This window comes from Pristiophorus japonicus, chromosome 8 (genome assembly GCF_044704955.1).
Source record: "Pristiophorus japonicus isolate sPriJap1 chromosome 8, sPriJap1.hap1, whole genome shotgun sequence".
Taxonomy (NCBI): domain Eukaryota; kingdom Metazoa; phylum Chordata; class Chondrichthyes; family Pristiophoridae; genus Pristiophorus; species Pristiophorus japonicus.
This window is the reverse complement of record NC_091984.1, coordinates 210,309,149-210,327,784: the sequence shown is the minus strand read 5'-3', so window position 1 is coordinate 210,327,784 and position 18,636 is coordinate 210,309,149. Positions and strand designations below refer to the sequence as shown.

The 18,636-nt window shown below is 43.2% G+C and overlaps 1 protein-coding gene across 1 annotated transcript in view; it reads right to left on the bottom strand.

Moving 5' to 3' along the window:
• emid1 (EMI domain containing 1) overlaps positions 1-18,636 on the bottom strand; it is a 398,814-nt gene that overhangs the window by 378,721 nt on the left and 1,457 nt on the right. The window contains exons 2-3 of the mRNA XM_070887893.1: positions 10,887-11,003; positions 9,934-10,037 (exon numbers count right to left, since the gene is read on the bottom strand). Of these exons, the coding sequence (XP_070743994.1) occupies positions 9,934-10,037; positions 10,887-11,003 (221 nt within the window). The remainder of the gene's footprint in view (positions 1-9,933; positions 10,038-10,886; positions 11,004-18,636) is intronic.

Sequence of the window (18,636 nt, the reverse complement as noted above, 5' to 3'; positions counted from 1 at the left end):
TCTGTGTTAGGAACACAATAACGAGAGAGAAAACGAGAGAGAGAGAAAGAGAAAACGAGAGCGAGAGAAAATGAGTGAGAGAGAAAAAAAGAGAGACAACACAAGAGAGAGAGAGAGAGAAAATGAGAGAAAGAGAAAACGAGAGAGAGAAAGAGAAAACGAGAGAGAGAAAGAAAATGAGAGAGAAAGAGAAAATGAGAGAGAAAGAGAAAGAAAGAGAAAACAAGAGAAAAAGAAAGAGAAAACGAGAGAAAGAGAAAACGAGAGAAAGAGAATATGAGAGAGAGAGAAAAAGATAAAGAGAACACGAGAGAGAGAGAGAAAGAGAAAACGTGAGCGAGAAAGAGGAAACGAGAGAAAGAGAAAACGAGAGAGAAAGAGAAAATGTGAGAGAGAGAGAGAAAATAAGAGAGAGAGAGAAAACGAGAGAGAGATAGAGAAAGAGAAAACGAGAGAGAGAGACAGAAAATGAGAGAAAGAGAAAACGAGAGAGAAAACAAAAGAAAGAGAAAACGAGAGAGAGAGAGAAAATGAGAGAGAAAGAGAAAATGAGAGAAAGAGAAAATGAGAGAAAGAGCAAACGAGAGAGAGAAAATGAGAGAGAAAATGAGAAAGAGAAAGCGAGAAAGAGAGAGACAGAGAAAGAGAAAGAGAGAAAGAGTAAATGAGAGAGAGAAAACGAGAGAGAGAAAACGAGAAAGAAAATGAGAGAGAGAGAAAATGAGAGAGAGAGAGAGAAAGAAAGAGAAAACGAGAGAAAACGAGAGAGAGAGAAAATGAGTGAGAGAAAAAAAGAGAAAGAGAGAAAACGAGAGAGAGAAAGAGAAAACGAGACAAAGAGAAAACGAGAGAGAGAGAGAAAATGAGAGAGAGAGAAAACGAGAGAGGAGAAAATGAGAGAGAGAGAAAACGAGAGAGGAGAAAATGAGAGAAAGAGAAAACGAGAGAGAGAGAGAGAAAGAGAGAGAGAGAAAATGAGAGAGAAAACGAGAGAGAGAGAGAGAAAGAGAAAACGAGAAAGAAAGAGAAAATGAGAGAGAGAGAGAAAGTGAAAATAGAAACATAGAAACATAGAAAATAGGTGCAGGAGTAGGCCATTCGGCCCTTCGAGCCTGCACCGCCATTCAATGAGTTCATAGCTGAACATGCAACTTCAGTACCCCATTCCTGCTTTCTCGCCATACCCCTTGATCCCCCTCGTAGTAAGGACTATATCTAACTCCTTTTTGAATACATTTAGTGAGTTGGCCTCAACAACTTTCTGTGCAGAGAATTCCACTCTCTGGGTGAAGAAGTCTCTCCTCATCTCGGTCCTAAATGGCTTACCCCTTATCCTTGGACTGTGACCCCTGGTTCTGGACTTCCCCAACATTAATAAGAACATAAGAATTAGGAACAGGAGTAGGCCATCTAGCCCCTCGAGCCTGCTCCGCCATTCAACAAGATCATGGCTGATCTGGCCGTGGACTCAGCTCCACTTACCCGCCCGCTCCCCATAACCCTAAATTCCCTTATTGGTTAAAAATCTATCTATCTGTGATTTGAATATATTCAATGAGCTAGCCTCAACTGCTTCCTTGGGCAGAGAATTCCACAGATTCACAAGCCTCTGGGAGAAGAAATTCCTTCTCAACTCGGTTTTAAATTGGCTCCCCCGTATTTTGAGGCTGTGCCCCCTAGTTCTAGTCTCCCCGACCAGTGGAAACAACCTCTCTGCCTCTATCTTGTCTATCCCTTTCATTATTTAAATGTTTCTATAAGATCACCCCCTCATCGTTCTGAACTCCAACGAGTAAAGACCCAGTCTAATCAATCTATCATCATAAGGTAACCCTCTCATCTCCGGAATCAGCCGAGTGAATCGTCTCTGTACCCACTCCAAAGCTAGTATATCCTTCCTTAAGTAAGGTGACCAAAACTGCACGCAGTACTCCAGGTGCGGCCTCACCAATACCCTATACAGTTGCAGCAGGACCTTCTTGCTTTTGTACTCCATCCCTCTCGCAATGAAGGCCAACATTCCATTCGCCTTCCTGATTACCTGCTGCACCTGCAAACTAACTTTTTGGGATTCATGCACAAGGACCTCCAGGTCCCTCTGCACCACAGCATGTTGTAATTTCTCCACATTCAAATAATATTCCCTTTTACTGTTTTTTTTTCCAAGGTGGATGACCTTACATTTTCCGACATTGTATTCCATCTGCCAAACCTTAGCCCATTTGCTTAACCTATCTAAATCCCTCTGCAGCCTCTCTGTGTCCGCTACACAACCTGCTTTCCCAATAATCTTTGTGTCGTCTGCAAATTTTGTTACACTACACTCTGTCCCCTCTTCCAGGTCATCTATGTATATTGTAAACAGTTGTGGTCCCAGCACCGATCCCTGTGGCACACCACTAACCACCGATTTCCAACCGGAAAAGGACCCATTTATCCCGACTCTCTACTTTCTGCCAGCCAATTCTCTATCCATGCTAATCCATTTCCTCTGACTCCGCGTACCTTTATCTTCTGCAGTAATCTTTTGTGTGGCACCTTATCGAATGCCTTTTGGAAATCTAAATACACCACATCCATCCTCTATCCACCATGCTCATTACATCCTCAAAGAATTTCAGTAAATTAGTTAAACATGATTTCCCTTTCATGAATCCATGTTGCGTCTGCTTGATTGCACTATTCCTATCTAGATATTCCGCTATTTCTTCCTTAATGATAGCTTCAAGCATTTTCCCCACTACAGATGTTAAACTAACCAGCTTATAGTTACCTGCCTTTTGTCTGCTGCCTTTTTTAAACAGAGACGTTACATTAGCTGCTTTCCAATCCGCTGGTACCTCCCCAGAGTCCAGAGAATTTTGGTAGATTATAACGAATGCATTTGCTATAACTTCCGCCATCTCTTTTAATACCCTGGGATGCATTTCATCAGGACCAGGGGACTTGTCTACCTTGAGCCCCATTAGCCTGTCCAGCACTACCTCCCGAGTGATAGTGATTGTCTCAAGGTCCTCCCTTCCCACATTTCCGTGATCAGCAATTTTTGGCATGGTTTTTGTGTCTTCCACTGTGAAGACCGAAGCAAAATAATTGTTTAAGGTCTCAGCCATTTCCATATTTCCCATTATTAAATCGCCCTTCTCATCTTCTAAGGGACCAACATTTACTTTAGTCACTCTTTTCCATTTTATATATCGGTAAAAGCTTTTATTATCTGTTTTTACGTTTTGCGCAAGTTTACTTTCGTAATCTATCTTTCCTTTCTTTATTGCTTTCTTAGTCATTCTTTAAATTCAGCACTGGTGAAACATGACCCGTTGTAACTGACCAGTATGTCAGGCAGGCTGTGGGTGGCAAACATGGCCTTCAGGCTTTCAATGGTGGTGGTGGTGGTGCTTCCCGACATTATTTCACATTCAATCCATTTTGAAAAAGCATCCACCACCACCAGGAACATTTTACCGAGAAATGAGAGAGAGAAAGAGAAGGAAAGAGAGAGAAAGAGAGGAGAAAGAAAGAGAGATAGAGAAAGAGAAAAGAGATAAAAAGAGACAGAAAGGGAGAAGAGAAAACAAAATCTTGCATTTATAAAGTATCTTTCACAACTCAGAACATCCCAAAGTGCTTTACAGCCAATGAAGTACTTTTGAATTGTAGTCCTGTGAAGCAGCATCAAATACACGGTTTTGGTTTTAGCTCAGGCAGGAATGTTCTCCTACTTCCCAGAGAGACATTCAACCCAAGGCAATACTGAATTATTTCCTTACCATCCAGTTTCAGGATGAAAGGATCACATCACAAAATTAAAAAATAGTAGTTATTACTTGGTAGTTACTTGAAGTACAAAGAGCTCGAATTGAAAATTGCTGAGTGTTGGTGAAAGATGCACACAATTAAAGTGAAATGAAAATATTGTTATGTCTGTTGAGCCTCAAATGTTGTGCTTTCCAGAACACAAGTTCCATCTTTCCATTACATGAACATATATACAATTAACACAACTATGAAATATCACTTTTATTTAATAAGGGCAGATAATGCCATAACTCACCTCTAATAAATTGTCAGTATATTACAAGTCATCCTCACCAGTTTAATAAAAGTAGTATTTTATGGTTTAATCTACTTAGACTTAAATCCAAACTTCAAAATATTAGTAGTTTGCTGGTTCTGCCAAACACACGACCCATCCTCCTCTCACATTAATAACTAAATTCGTTAAGGAATACCAAAGGATAAGCTACCCTTTGAGCGTTCTTTTTACTAAATCTGTAATTTGAAAAGTAATATTACTGACTGGTCCTGATCAGTGCCTGCACATACTTCTTATTCCTCTATACTTAGTACTGATCTAAAACAATCCACATTCTACCAACTTAGGACTAATAAGTTGTAGGATACTCTACTTGGTGAGCACAGAATCTCTCTCGTCCTCTTCCCATTGTTTTCCTAATTCCCCCAATAACCTGCTGCCAACTCTGGGGCATTGCCACTTTGCGTCAGTTTCTGTGAGATGTCCAAGTGTATTTCGATGTCAGTGATCCCTTCAATTTTCCCTCTGATAATTACTGCTTTGCAATAACACAGCGGAGATATCAAATTCAAGAGTATGGGAGATGAATCCATATCTACCATTAGGTGGCGCTCTGCACTGGTACTCCACTGTGCTTTGCCACCATATTACTCATTAATGATAGTACTCTGATCCAGCACAATATTCCTACTTACCTTATTTGTTTTGACATATTGCCGATTCCCTCTATAGTTTCATTATTTAAAAGCCATTGGGAATTAAAAAAATAGGGGAAGTATTTTGCCAGAGAATATTTAAGGAACCTGGGCCTACTCCAAAAGAATGTAGAGTTTCTAGTTATGAGCATGAACTAAAACTGACTGCATTCTTTCCAAAACAAGACCAAGCTCCCTGCACGAGAACCATAGCAACGGTTTTTTAATACTTCAGTTTAGAGGGCAGTTGGTGGAGAAGCATATCTCCCTTTCACCTCTGAGACCTGTGTTTGAAGCCAGCTCAGACTACCCCCATAACTGTCTCTCTCTGCTGGCTCGAAGAGTCTTGTGTGAACAGAGTTGCCCTGTGCTACACTACACGGTGTAGCACGGGGCAAATCACAAAACTACATGCAAATCGGCACAAATCGGCACTTTCAGTCAGAGACGTCAAAAGAATGACTGATGTGGGAAATGGAAAAATTCATGGTGCAGTGGGAGGGAATGAGATTCAGCTCACAAAATAATCAAGTCGCTACTTATGTGCAAAATGACAAATAGCTAAATATCTTTTCAAATCCATTATTGCCTTCTGCTAATACAAAAGCAAAATACTGCAGATGCTGGAAATCTGAAATAAAAACAGAAAATGCTGGAAATACTCAGCAGGTCAGGCAGCAACTGATGAAAGAGAAACAGAGTTAATATTTTAGGTCGTTGATCCTTCGTCAGAAGTTGTGCCTGACCTGCTGAGTATTTCCAGCAATTTCTGTTTTTATTGGCTTCTGTTGCTCTTATTACTTCACTTCCATACAGCTGCCCAGATGTGCAACACTACTGATAGGAAGCACCAGGATATGGCAGATGCACATTGGTAATAACTCAGAAACACACAAACTAACTTTCACACTCTACTCATCAGACAACATGAATTGATCAAATTTAAAATTTCACAACATATATAGAGTGCAAATATGAAAAACTCATAAGGATATAGAATTATCTTAATCAAAATTGAATGTGTTAATGTTCACATAAGTACAGCATAGATTTAATTGTACTTTGCCGTAAGTGCAGAATCGGAAATGGCACAATAATGCTGTTCTTGATTAAAAATAATAAACTTTATTCTGCTTTGCTATTTCTAGAAGTTAATTATTTTTGTTCCCCTTTTTCCAGCAAACTTTTCAATCCCCCATTCGTGAAGGCTTTGACATCTTGCTGGGGTTTGGTTCTCCAAGGACTGCCTGTCCTTTGGTACATTATTTAGATACTCATTGTTCATGCAGGAGCCTGAATAGAAGAAGCACCAAGCCGAAATCTGATCCCTTCATCGTCCAATGTCCAGCATCCATGAGCAGCACTGGGAGTGTGAAACCTGCCCGATGTTTGTCTCCGTAACCTCGGGATCCTCAGGCCAATTGTACTGGCCCTACTGCCCCCAGCTAACACCGTCCATCTCACACAAGGTGGTGAGTGAATGTTCTGATGTGTACGATTCAGCTGTTTACGATTCAGCTGTTTAAGGCAGTGAGCTAGTGGAGGGAGTCCTTTAAGTTTCTGTCTGTATTTTAAACACTGAAGATGAGTCACAAATAGATCAAAACACAGCCAGGCTTGGTCAAATACATTGGGAGTTTGATATGGTTTATGTTAAGCAAGATTAAAATTCATGAAACTGTTCAACATTTTAGTACATGACCTAGTCTTGAGCTAGTGCCTATTTGTGTCCCGATCACAGAAATACACTCGACTTCAGGCAATGCATCTGTTTGGTGAAGTTTGCAGTTTATTGTGCTAGCTTTCTGGACTCTATTTAATAAAGCAAACTGTGCAGATAAAGGGAAAATAATTGTTATAAAAACATACAGATTCACTATAGATAGGGCTGCTGCACAAATCTGTATTTAAGAAAACAGATTTGTATCAAATAAACTTCAAAAACCATTTCCAATGAACATACATGAATCCATGTAAATGCCTTTACTCATGACCCAGATTAAAGATTCAGCTGTGAATACAGTGGCTCACTTTGCAAAAACAAAACTGGTTTTCCCTGTGAATAGACACAAAAATTGAACTCGCCAAAATATGTTGCTAAATATCCTGGTACTGAATAAAAGATTATTGCAAGCAATTACACAACTATAAGAGTGTAATTAAACTGCAGCTATATGGTGCAATTAACCAACGTGGTGGGGTTTCCCCTATTTAAGAGCAGAACTTTTTCAAAGCTTTCGAACAGATCATATTTTGCAAGCTGTCGTAAGAGATTAATTTTAGCCAATTAAATAACAGAGCCCCTGAAGGAACAATTGTGTCCAGCATCAGAAACTGGGGTTGGTGTCTGATTATGTGCATCTTGCAATAGAAATAGATGGGCTAGAAATTGCGGTCAGAGGCAGACCTCCTGAATATGCCTCCGACCCATGAAACAATTACAAAAGTATTTCCTGGGGCACAGGCTGCTTAATGATATACAATAGAATCCACAAATCTAATAATTATACAATGTACAGAATTGGAATTTTATTCATAAGTACCTTCATTGCACCAATCTCAATAAAAAAATAATTTTTTGATAATTGTATACATCATTAAAGCTGTAATTTGGGCCAATTTTTGCATAAACTCATTGAATACAGTGTTTGTGCATAATTTAGAATATGAAAATGTTTAATTTAAGCCTTAGATATCACCTTACATGCATCAACTGTAAGACTTAGGTGGGCGATTGCTGGCCAATTGCTGGTCAAATAGCCCAACTCTGCACCAGCAATTGCTTTATCGGGACCTCTGAGGATGGCCCGTCAATGCGTACATTGCCAGGCCGCAGGTTCCAGATTCAGCATATGCACATGTGGAAATCCAGAAGTTGTGGGGCATTTCAAAGGGAATACGACAACGTAATCAGCCTACGCCATCAGAGACACTGCAATTCCAGGGTCAATATTGCAAGCCTAATGAATAAAATGTGTAAACTAGGCATCTGTTTCACAAAAAAGGAAGGTTTCTAATTTCAAAGACAAATGTAATTGAGAATGGTTACGGGGGGAATGACTTGAGGAAATTAGAATGCATTACAATATATTAGACAAACATTTGATTCATGCAAGTAAAAGTGTAGAGTTAATGTGTATATATTACACTAAAAGAAATACTTGCATTTATATAGCGCCTTTCACAACCACCCGACATCTCAAAGCGCTTTAAAACCAATGAAGTACTTTTGGAGTGTAGTCACTGGTGTAATGTGGGAAACGCAGCAGCCAATTTGCATACAGCAAGCTCCCACAAACAGCAATGTGATAATGACCAGATAGTCTGTTTTTGTTCTGTTGATGGAGGGATAAATATTGGCCAGGACACCAGGGATAACTCCCCATGCTCTTCCTCAAAATAGTGCCATGGGATCTTTTACGTCCACTTGAGGTTTAACGTGTCATCTGAAAGATGGCACTTCCGACAGTGCAGCACTCCCTCAGCACTGCACTGGACTGTCAGCTTAGATTTATGTGCTCAAGTTCCTGAAGTGGGATTTGAACCCACAACCTTCTAACCCAGAGGCAAGTGTGCTACCCACTGAGCCACAGCTGATACTATATTTACATTCATAAATCAAATGTTTGTCTAATATATTGTAATGAATTCTAATTAGAACATCTTTTGGCAAACAACTACAATCAGGCAGTATCATGTTCTTTAAGACATGAAACAAAGGCTGAGAAATATTCTGATCCAAATTAAGAGAGGAAATCAAGATTAGAGAAAGAAGCCTTCAGGGGGTGTACTTCCCCATTTGTACAAAATTCAGAACATTCTGCTGTCTTATAGGGGATGGATTACAAAATTGAAACTATTGCCTACATGATATGAATTACTAATATGATTTATTTTAAGTTACACAGATGGGGTGGGTGGGGACAGAAATATTTCCTATTGAAAAGTACTCTCACTTATGCATTTGTACTTTGTACTAAATGGCACCTCATGCTTTCTAAGTTAGGAATCTTGAAATAACGGCATGGCATTTTCCTAACAGTTTACTATGAAATAGGTGACACTGATGCATAAATAATTTGAAGCACTGACCACTCATTTTTACAGAACTTCTTAGTTTAAAGGTAAGCAGAAGATGTGGAAGATTTGGTATTGTTTTATTCGCAGAAGCTCAGATTTCATCCATGGCCTCCAACAATCGAGCCAATGATACCCAAGCTCCACCAACCACATTTGCCGCTATGGCCATAACCTGCAGGTCTTGGCACACCTACCAATGAACGAAGGAGGCAAACTGCCTCTGAAGGCTTCGGGTCAGTAGGGAGCAGTTGCAGAGCTTTGCCATTGGTTATAAGGCCTTGCAGCCAACTTGCAACATAGGCCTGTGGCTGTGCATGTTGTTCCTGCCATTACTTTTCATGCTTCAGGCTTGTTTCAAGCATGCTGCACTGCTGTTCCATGGAGTGGGTACCCGGGAGTGCCAGAGAGGGCAGCTCTTCACACACCCATCTAACACAGCAGAATGTCCACTCAGTGAACCAGTGAAATGGGCACAGCTGCTGTACTAATGTCACTTGCCCCAAATCCGTATCTAGCCCCCGGATTAGGTGTGCTTGCATTTCACCTGTGCCTTTTCTGTTCTTCAGCTCCGATAAAGGCTACCGACAAGTTGAAATGCCTTTTCAATCCTTCTCAACGCAGGACAAATAAAGCTCACTTATTTGCCAGATAACAATTTATCTTTTAGGTGGCTGCATCCTTTTAAATTTCACCTATAACACAACTTCTCTCAAGCTAGCTCCCTGTACAAGGCCAATGCTGCAGAAGGAGCTGTGACTGATTATGGAAATGAACTGACCCAGGAAACTAGCTTACAGTCAGTACACTACACGTCTGGCTAGATTGGCACCAGAACTGGGCCATTCTGCTCTAAACGTCACCAGCACCCAATCATCCAGCCGAATGTTTATAAGGAGGCAACACTTAAAAGCTTACTTTCACGCAGCCCAGTTTTAACTGAATGTGAACACATTCTTATTGTTCTGTTTAAGAACTAATTTGTTTTGCTCAACAATCCGGCACAGTATTAAAATTCCGCCTTTGGAAAGAAGTGTTGTATTGTACTGGTTGGCTCACTCCGTGGGTAAGCAAAGGCAGACGTTATTATGCACATGTTCAGCGAGCGACATGGGTACTTCTTACCTTCTTCACAGCTGCTCCCTCTGAACCCGACACAGCATTTCCATTCTATTGCCGACACCGTTTTGTAAGTCAGTCTGTAAGTTGGTCGTATCACCGCCCTGTAACTGGAAAGTACAAAAACAAAAATCTGTAAGTAAAGAGATAAAATGCTTCTCTGGAGCACAGCAGAGGGGCACCCACGTTTGCCATCCTCCAGCCCTGCCTGCAGGCACCTTCTCCCACAGCTGACTTGTGGTATATCCGCAGCGCCCAACAGGTTCTGAAGCCCCGATTTTAACAACAACTTGGAATTTATATAGCGCCTTTAACGTAGTAAAATATCCCAAGGCACTTCCCAGGAGCGTAATCAGAAAGATTTATACCAAGCAGCTTAAGGAGAGCTTGGTCACAGAGGTAGGTTTTAAGGAGCGTCTTAAAGGAGGACAGAGCGGTAGAGAGGTTTAGGAAGGGAAATCAAGACATCCTGAGGTCACAATAGGTGCTATATAAATGTTCTTTCTTATTTTACATAAATCAGTTTCGTTAGTTTACAATCAGCCTCTTCATCAATTATCATTATCAATCAGCCTTACCATCTCCAAATCCCCCTTCTACAGCCTTGGGATCACCATTGACTGAGCTGGACCAGCCACATAAATGCCATGCCGACTAAAGCAGATCAGAGGCTGGGTATTCTGTGGCGAGTGGCTCACCTCCTGACTCCCAGAGCATCTCCATCACCTACAAGGCGCAAGTCAGGAGTGCGATGCAAGTGTAGCATTGCTGAGGTCACTGGCAGTCAGTCTCATGGCAAAGTGAAGATAAATTTGATATCATTAATAAGGACTTATGGGAAATACACACCAGCTGCCAAAGTGACCCTGAGCAGCTAGACTGCACATCAGAGATGTCAAGGCCATTGAAGACGGTGCAGGGGTCAGATCGCTAGGTCAAACATAGTAGTGTATTCTTACCTGATACCACCGGGACAGCCCATTGGCCATCTGCAGCTCTGATAAACCCTCTGCACATAGGTTCCATTCTGCACTTGGCAGGACACGGTTTTCGTGACAGTGTACGGACACCAATTCCTTTAAAAAAAATGGTGAATAATTTAACCAACAGTGCAATGGTCAAACCTGAATGAGTAACCAATTAAAATAACCAAAATCACTGAAGAATAAACTGGCGCAGTTTACAAAAAAATATATAATGTGTGGAGCAATCAAACGATAGAGTTCTGATTAAGGGATGCACTGGATGGGCTAAATTGTTGCTCAGTAAACTGCTGTGTATTTCCAGCCTTTTCCCATTTTATTTGAAATAACATTTTCCATACAGCTTTAAATGTACGATGTCATATTGTTAACATTAGAGATGAATAGGATCACAACATTAAGTTGATTTATGTTGAAGTGATTATACAGGTAACAAATCTGTAGATTAAAATAGCACACTTGGCTCCCCCAATGCCTCCGTAGTAGTAAGGATTGTGTGCAACAGAATTACATGCATCAACACATCCTGGGTTAGATATTTGGTCTGTCCTAGTAGCCTGGATGCTAATAGGGGCACTGCAATTGGCCTCAGCACCTTTGGGATAGGGAGGGGAACATTAACTATGGATCCCAGTCCTGACTGCTCTGCAGTGCCCCCTGCTGGAAAGTAGAGACCTGTGCACCTTGAATGAGAACAGGATTGGGCTCAGCTTGTGACGTCTTCCAGCCCACTGTGGATGGCTTGCAATCACTCAGTGTCTAGGTAGAGAGATGAAGGCCCCTATATTTACAGGGAAGCGGGGATGGAGCAGGAGTGGGGGAGTGGGGGGGGGGGATTGTAGCAGCTGGAAATGCAGGAAACACAGAGGAGAAGTCCTGCCGAATTTAACAGCAGGACATCATTTGATATCTTTTCTCCATTTCTAGGCCAGCTGCCTGATGGATTGAGACGAAAACAAAATACTGCGGATGCTGGAAATCTGAAATAAAAACGTCGACCTGAAACGTTAACTCTGTTGGTGTCTCCCCACAGATGTTGCCTGACCTGCTGAGTATTTGCAGCATTTTCTGTTTTTTAATGACCGACTGGGAGGCTGGCTGGCAGGCGGACGGGGAGGCAGGTGCAGGACGGCTGCAGCTGGGGAGTGAGAGGAGGGAGAGAGATCGTGGGAGAAGACATTGCGGGTCGGGGATCATAGGTTGGCCAGGAGATCGGGAGTGCTTCGGATCACGGGGGAGAAGGACTGCCAAATCCTCGGGGGTTAAAATTCCCAAGGAATCACCACTAGAGTGAGGTATTAGAGTACCCTGACACGTTTGGACCTGAGCAAAGTCACCTTCTGGAGATGTTTCTTTCTCCTCCAGTCCTCCAGTTATTGACACCTGGCTGAGGTCGATGGCTCTATGATCATCAGCCACCCGCCAGTACTTTGCTCAAGTTAACCGTCTTTATGTTTGAGCCTGGAGAGTGATAGCCTGTGGACTTATCTGGGTGGAGCATCACTATTAAGCTAGATCCTGTTCCTAATTGACATCCGCACGTGCTTCCAGTTGAGGTTGCTGATAGCGATCAGGTCTGGGACCTTAATTGATTTTTCTCTTCTCCATTACAGAGCATGGTAACCAATTGTAGCATCTTTACCATTACCCTGTGTGTGATCAACTTCCTCATCATCATCATCATAGGCAGTCCCTCGAAGTGAGGATGACTTGCTTCCACGCCAAAAAGGGATGAGTTCACAGGTGTTTCAATGAAGGATCTAATATTCCAGATCCCGAACTACATTGTGAAGAGCGGAAGATGCCTGTGCTTGGATTTTTTTAACGTGTGGTGGCCATTGCACACCAGCCACCACATAGGCTTTACAGTGCAAGGTCTTGGTCCTGTGGCAAGGATTAACCAAGACAACCGGAGACCAGCTCTGCTGCACAGACCGAGCGCACACATATCGCAGTGTGGGCTGGCCTGTGCTGCCCCTGGGCCCTCGCCTCTTCTGGATCCCAGATTCACGCCTCTCCTGGGCCCCCGGTCACTTCCCTCTACGGACTCTTCACCCCTCCTGCTGTGCCTGCCCGCACTGCAATCAGCGACCTGGCTTCGTAGCCATCACTCTCCTGCAGCAGCACGCGCTGCTCCCTCCAATGGCCCCGGCCTGCTGATGGTCTTGCAGGTCGGGACCGCGGCGATTTCCGGGAAGGGCCGCCGCACGCTGCTCCCTCAACACAAGCTGCGAATGAGACCTTTATGATCTGCATGGCCCATGTCTTACTGCTTTGAGCAACTAACCCATCTGATGAGCGATGCGTGAATGCTTTTGATCAATCTTTTATTGTTACCCAGATGAAGAGTCATAACCTAAAGCTGAGCATTCTCAGCATTTTCTGCTTTATAAAAATTCCAGCCACTTATCAGCTGTTATACTGGCAATTTGGTATTGAATTCTTTTATTTTGGATGTAAATCGAGCACCAAATGGTCATTAAACAAAGGTGCATGAACAAAGCCAAGCTCTTATATAATAGATCATCATACCTTTAAGGAGCTCTCACAGAATGAGTTGCTTTTAGCTGCTATGACTTCACTGCAATTACTGCACACACAGCCGGATCCCACTAAATGATTGGCCTAAATGTTCGGCTATTTTTGGTTGGTGTTATTTGAGGAAGAAATGTTGACCAGCGCACCAAAATGCCTCACTGCTCTTCCTCAAATCTTTCATTGATTGGCTGGAATCCCGGAATGGGGCTGGAATCCACAACCTTCTGACCCAGGGGTTACCAACTAAGCCAAGCTGACACGTGGCAGCATCCTCTGGAATCAATACTCCTGTTTCACTGCCTGTCGTACACTCTGACAAGGTGAGAGTTCTTTCACATTGTGTCGGGCACTGGTACAACAGCGGGAGCTGACACAGTGTGAATGGAGTTTGGTCATGCTTGTTAGTTGGAGAGAGTCCAACCCTCCTTGGGGCTGATAGACTGGCGCCAATAATGAATTTGATTTTTGTGTGGCCAGGACAGGAAGCCATTTACACCGAGTGTTCCGATTTCCTCCAAAACTCAGACTTGGGGGCACGAGCAGATGTGTGGGTACTCTCATTTCCAGACAAAACTCAACAGTGTACTATTTAAATGTTGGTTTATCACCCAATATTGTTATATTGGACCCCACCACCATGTCTAACAGCAGCATTGAAGTGGAAAAATAACACAGTTCATGTGTGTTAAGTACAAAAAATATCATATTATTCAGCTACCACATTCCGCTGTAAAACAACCGTGCCAACATTTCATTAGTAATTATTTGGCTGTCAAGTGCTTTGGGATGTCCCGAGGATAGGAAATGCTATATAAAAGCAAGTTCTTTCTTTAAATGAATTCTATTTATGTTACCCATTTTTGGAATGACGATCATCGTACAATAACTGTAGCCTTGAGACCAGTGCCAATGGTTTAGCATTTTTCCTGCCCGTAAGCATTCATCAGAGGAATTTTACTCACTTCCTCTCTAGACTTGCTGAGACTCAACCGCATTGGCAGCCCACCACCCAAGTGGTCAACCTTCATCTGTGAGATCAGGCAGTGTCAGAAAGCTGTCTGACTGTGGAGGGCATCACAATAAGGTCCAGTCCTGTCCCAACCGGACATCTACAGATGAGTACTTCAAGGGTTGATGGGTCACAATAAAGGGTGAGAAACCTTGTTGAATATCTCATCTTTCTAGCCCAAGGGTGGTGAGGCAACTTAAATTGCCAATTGCTGCTTTGGTTGAGATTAGGTAATGCAACACAAGACCAGAAAAAATCTTTGGACCTTCCAAACTTTATGGTTTAGTCTTTAAGAACATAAGAAATAGGAGCAAGAATAGGCCATTCCACCCTTCGAGCCTGCTCTGCCATTCAACAAGATCATGGCTGATCTTCTACCTCGGCTCCACCTTCCCGCACTATCCCCATATCCCTCAACTCCATTAGTTTCGAAAAATCTATCGCTCTCTGTCTTGAATATACTCAATGACTGAACATCCACAGCTCTTTGGGGTAGGGAATTCCAAAGATTCACAACCCTTTGAGTGAAGAAATTTCTGCTCATCTCAGTCCTAAATGGCCTGAGATGACAATAGGCCACCATAACACCCACCAGAACATTTTTCCCTGACAGGCTGGCATCACACAAATACACACAAAGCTGCTAAGCACTTCAGTAATAACAACACTGGCATTAGTAATATTTCAAATTGATGATGTGACACAGCTAGTGATGATACCACATGCAACCACTGTCGCCCCCCCCCCCCCCCCCCACACCCAGCGAGTTAATCTTCCAATGTCCCTGTGCACTGGGTTCTATAGCACCACCTTCCCCTCATGCTCCAGGCTGGGAGAGCTGCTTAAATACTGTGCCTGACCACATTATCCAACCTCAGAAGGCCACCAGACCATAGATAGAATGGGAAGTTTGCCAAAAATGGCATTTTAACTACTTAAAAAAAATTGGGAAATCACTTTAAACCAACGGCTAAAACAAATATTAAGACTTGCTTTTATATAATGCCTTTCACGACCACCGAACGTCTCAAAGTGCTTTACAACCAATGCAGTACTTTTGGAATGTAGTCACTGGTGTAATGTGGGAAACGTGGCAGCCAACTTGCACACAGCAAGCTCCCACAAACCGCAATGTGATAATGACCAGATAATCTGTTTTTGTTATATTGATTGAGGGATAAATATTGGCCAGGACACTAGGGATAACTCCCCTGCTCTTCTTCAAAACAGTGCCATGGGATCTTTTACTTCCACTTGTGAGAGCAGACGGGAACTTGGTTTAACGTCTCATCCAAAACACCACACCTCCGACAGTGCAGCACTCCTTCAGCACTGCACTGGAATGCCAGCCTAGATTTATGTGCTCAAGTCCCTGGAGTGGGACTTTGAGCCCACAACCTTCTGACTCGAGAGGCGAGGGTGCTACCCACTGAGCCACAGCGGACACTATATATGTCACAGTATATGAATAGAAGTTGGGAATTCTAATTTTCAGAAAAAACACAACTTTTCCTACATTACAACGGTGACTATACTTCAAAAAAGTACTTCATTGAACGTAAAGCTCTTTGGGAGGACCTGAGGTGGTGACATGCGCTATACAAATGCAAATCTATCTGTCTTGTGGTACTTGGGATATGCAGTCGGTGCCACTGTGTGATTTATTTCCACGTGTTCTCTCATGAAAGTTGCTGCAATATTTTAGTATTGTTCCATTAAAGGGATGCAAAGTGTGAATTTGCAGAAGTTATGGAAATTTCCAGTTAACTGATGATCATTTATGTTTTTTGTTACAAGGCATCCTCCAACACCAGACAAATGGACTGGCGTCCCAAGGCTCATAGTGTATGTGTAAATACTGCTTCAGTAGGTCACCCCTCAGAAGTTCATGCTCTGACTCAGAGGCCGACGGTATGACGAGTACCATTAACAACATAAACACGCCACTTGAAGCAAACTTGAAAGTCGATCCTGCCGTTCACTTTTGACCGATCAGCAAATGTGACGACACAAATCCAACGCCCCAAATGAGCAAACTTCAGCGCGGGCTGTTTGTGTCGAGTTCTCAGTGTCCTGTCAGACTGGGTTGGGAATAAGACTGTTAAGTTATCCTGCGCTCGACATCTCTCTGTAAATCCCCATTGGTGTTGAAGAGGGAAAGCGCAGGGCCGCTCTCACAGGATGGCTTTGAACATCAGAATCGCGTTGACATTCCCAGAGTCGGGGCCGTTGTTAATGGACTTTAACCGACTATCCCATTCAGAATTAATTCAATCAAATGGAGCTTCCACTTAGAGTCTCCAAAGCAGAGGCACCTGGCGCTGGGGCTGAGAATCTGAGATAAAACTGCAGTGCCTGGCTCCGACCCCTGCAATGTCAGGCCAGCTGAGGCAGCGTTAATACTTACACAATAACAGACTCAGACTGAGGGTTTCTATACTGAGAGTGTGTGGCTGGTTGGGACCCGGAGGCCTGTCCGGTTACCAGTTGCCTCAGGGAATTATGTCATGTCAATAAAAACCAAATCCCCGCAGTAAACACTGTTCTGGGGCACATGGCTCTCCAAAAAGACCCGCATTTGTATAGCGCCTTTTCACGACCACCAGCCGTCCAAAGCGCTATACAGTCAATGTAGTACTTTTTGGAGTGTAGTTAGTCGCTGTTATAATGTGGGAAACGCGGCAGCCAATTTGCGCACAGCAAGCTCCCACAAACAACAATGCTATAATGATCAGATAATCTGTTTTAGTGATGTTGATTGAGGGATAAATATTGGCCACTCGGGGATAACTCCCCTGCTCTTCTTCAGAATAGTGCCATGGGAGGGTAGACGGGGCCTCGGTTTAACGTCTCATCCGAGAGGCGGCACCTCCGACAGTGCAGCACTCCTTCAGCACTGCACTGGAGTGTCGGACTAGATTTATGTGCTCAAGTCTCTGGAGTGGGACTTGAACCCACAACCTTCTGACTGTGTGAATTTCAGAAGCGAGAGTGCTACCCACCACTGGCTGACACGCCTAATGGGCACTGCATCTGCTTTGATCATTTGTGTTAAAGTGAGTTATCTTTTGAAAGTAGAAATGATTAGGTCATTAGACTGGGGTTGGGCACACAGCTATTTGATTAAGTGGTTCCTTGCAGTTTAATTTCACGTAACAGCATCGTGAAAGGACCCATCTGTGGGGGCCCCGAAGAGTTCATTAGCTCCCGCTTGGGCCAGATACATTCATTTCGGATGACTGGTGGAAGGAGATGTCAAAGGCATTCGAGTAGAACGAGCCTGACATGACCGATGGGGATATGTAAAGCTGCCCGTGCCATGGTCTTGACTCGTTGAAGATGAAGTCCATCCTCTGTACTGGGAAGCAGTAAAATGGTCCAGCAAGCTTGTGGGGCCCTTCCCACCCGGCCCAGTGCAATCCACAATGGATCTTGCAGACCTATTTTTAAGCAGGCTCCTATCTGGCTTTTCTCAGTTCAACCCCACCCAGTTTTTGGGGAGGGGTTCCAGGCAAGTTAGTTGCTTCAGGCAGATGGAACTAATGGAAGTTCCGTACCTTTGAAAACATGACTACAATTTTGACGAACTGTCTATTAAAAGTTTCAGTTAATCTTAATATACAGAACCCAACCTATAACACTGCCCCAAGCAGGTACTGACAGGAAAGTTTCGAATTTATCAAAAAGACCCGACACAGTACATCAGAGAGAGGATTTAATCTTTAGCGCGATATGTTATAGTGAAGCTTTGAGCCGTGGACACAATGTCAGTTCACTGTTCGCTTTCTTTCTTTACAGTCCCTGTGCCCTATAAACGTCACGGTGGGTGCTGAAATATCACTCTCAATAGAATCAGCGAGTGAATGTGAATGCGGGGTGACGCTGGGACGGGTCGGAGTATTTGTTCTCTGGAGATTGCTTTGAACGGAACAGGCGGCGACTTGAATATTCACAGGGAGGATTGCTGGAAGGGAGATTACCGCAGCCAGTGTCAAACTTTCAACCCGCAAGGGGATTGCTCGGCTGTTCCGGGAGCGCTGCCCTGAGCATTAGATGCTTCTTTTGTACTGAGGTTTTGTGTAGGAAAGGCAGCCATTGGCATTTGTGCCCATCCTGTCAAATGTACGGGTTGCCCGAGGCAGTGAGCGAGTTAAGGAACTGGAGGTTGTCTACGTTACT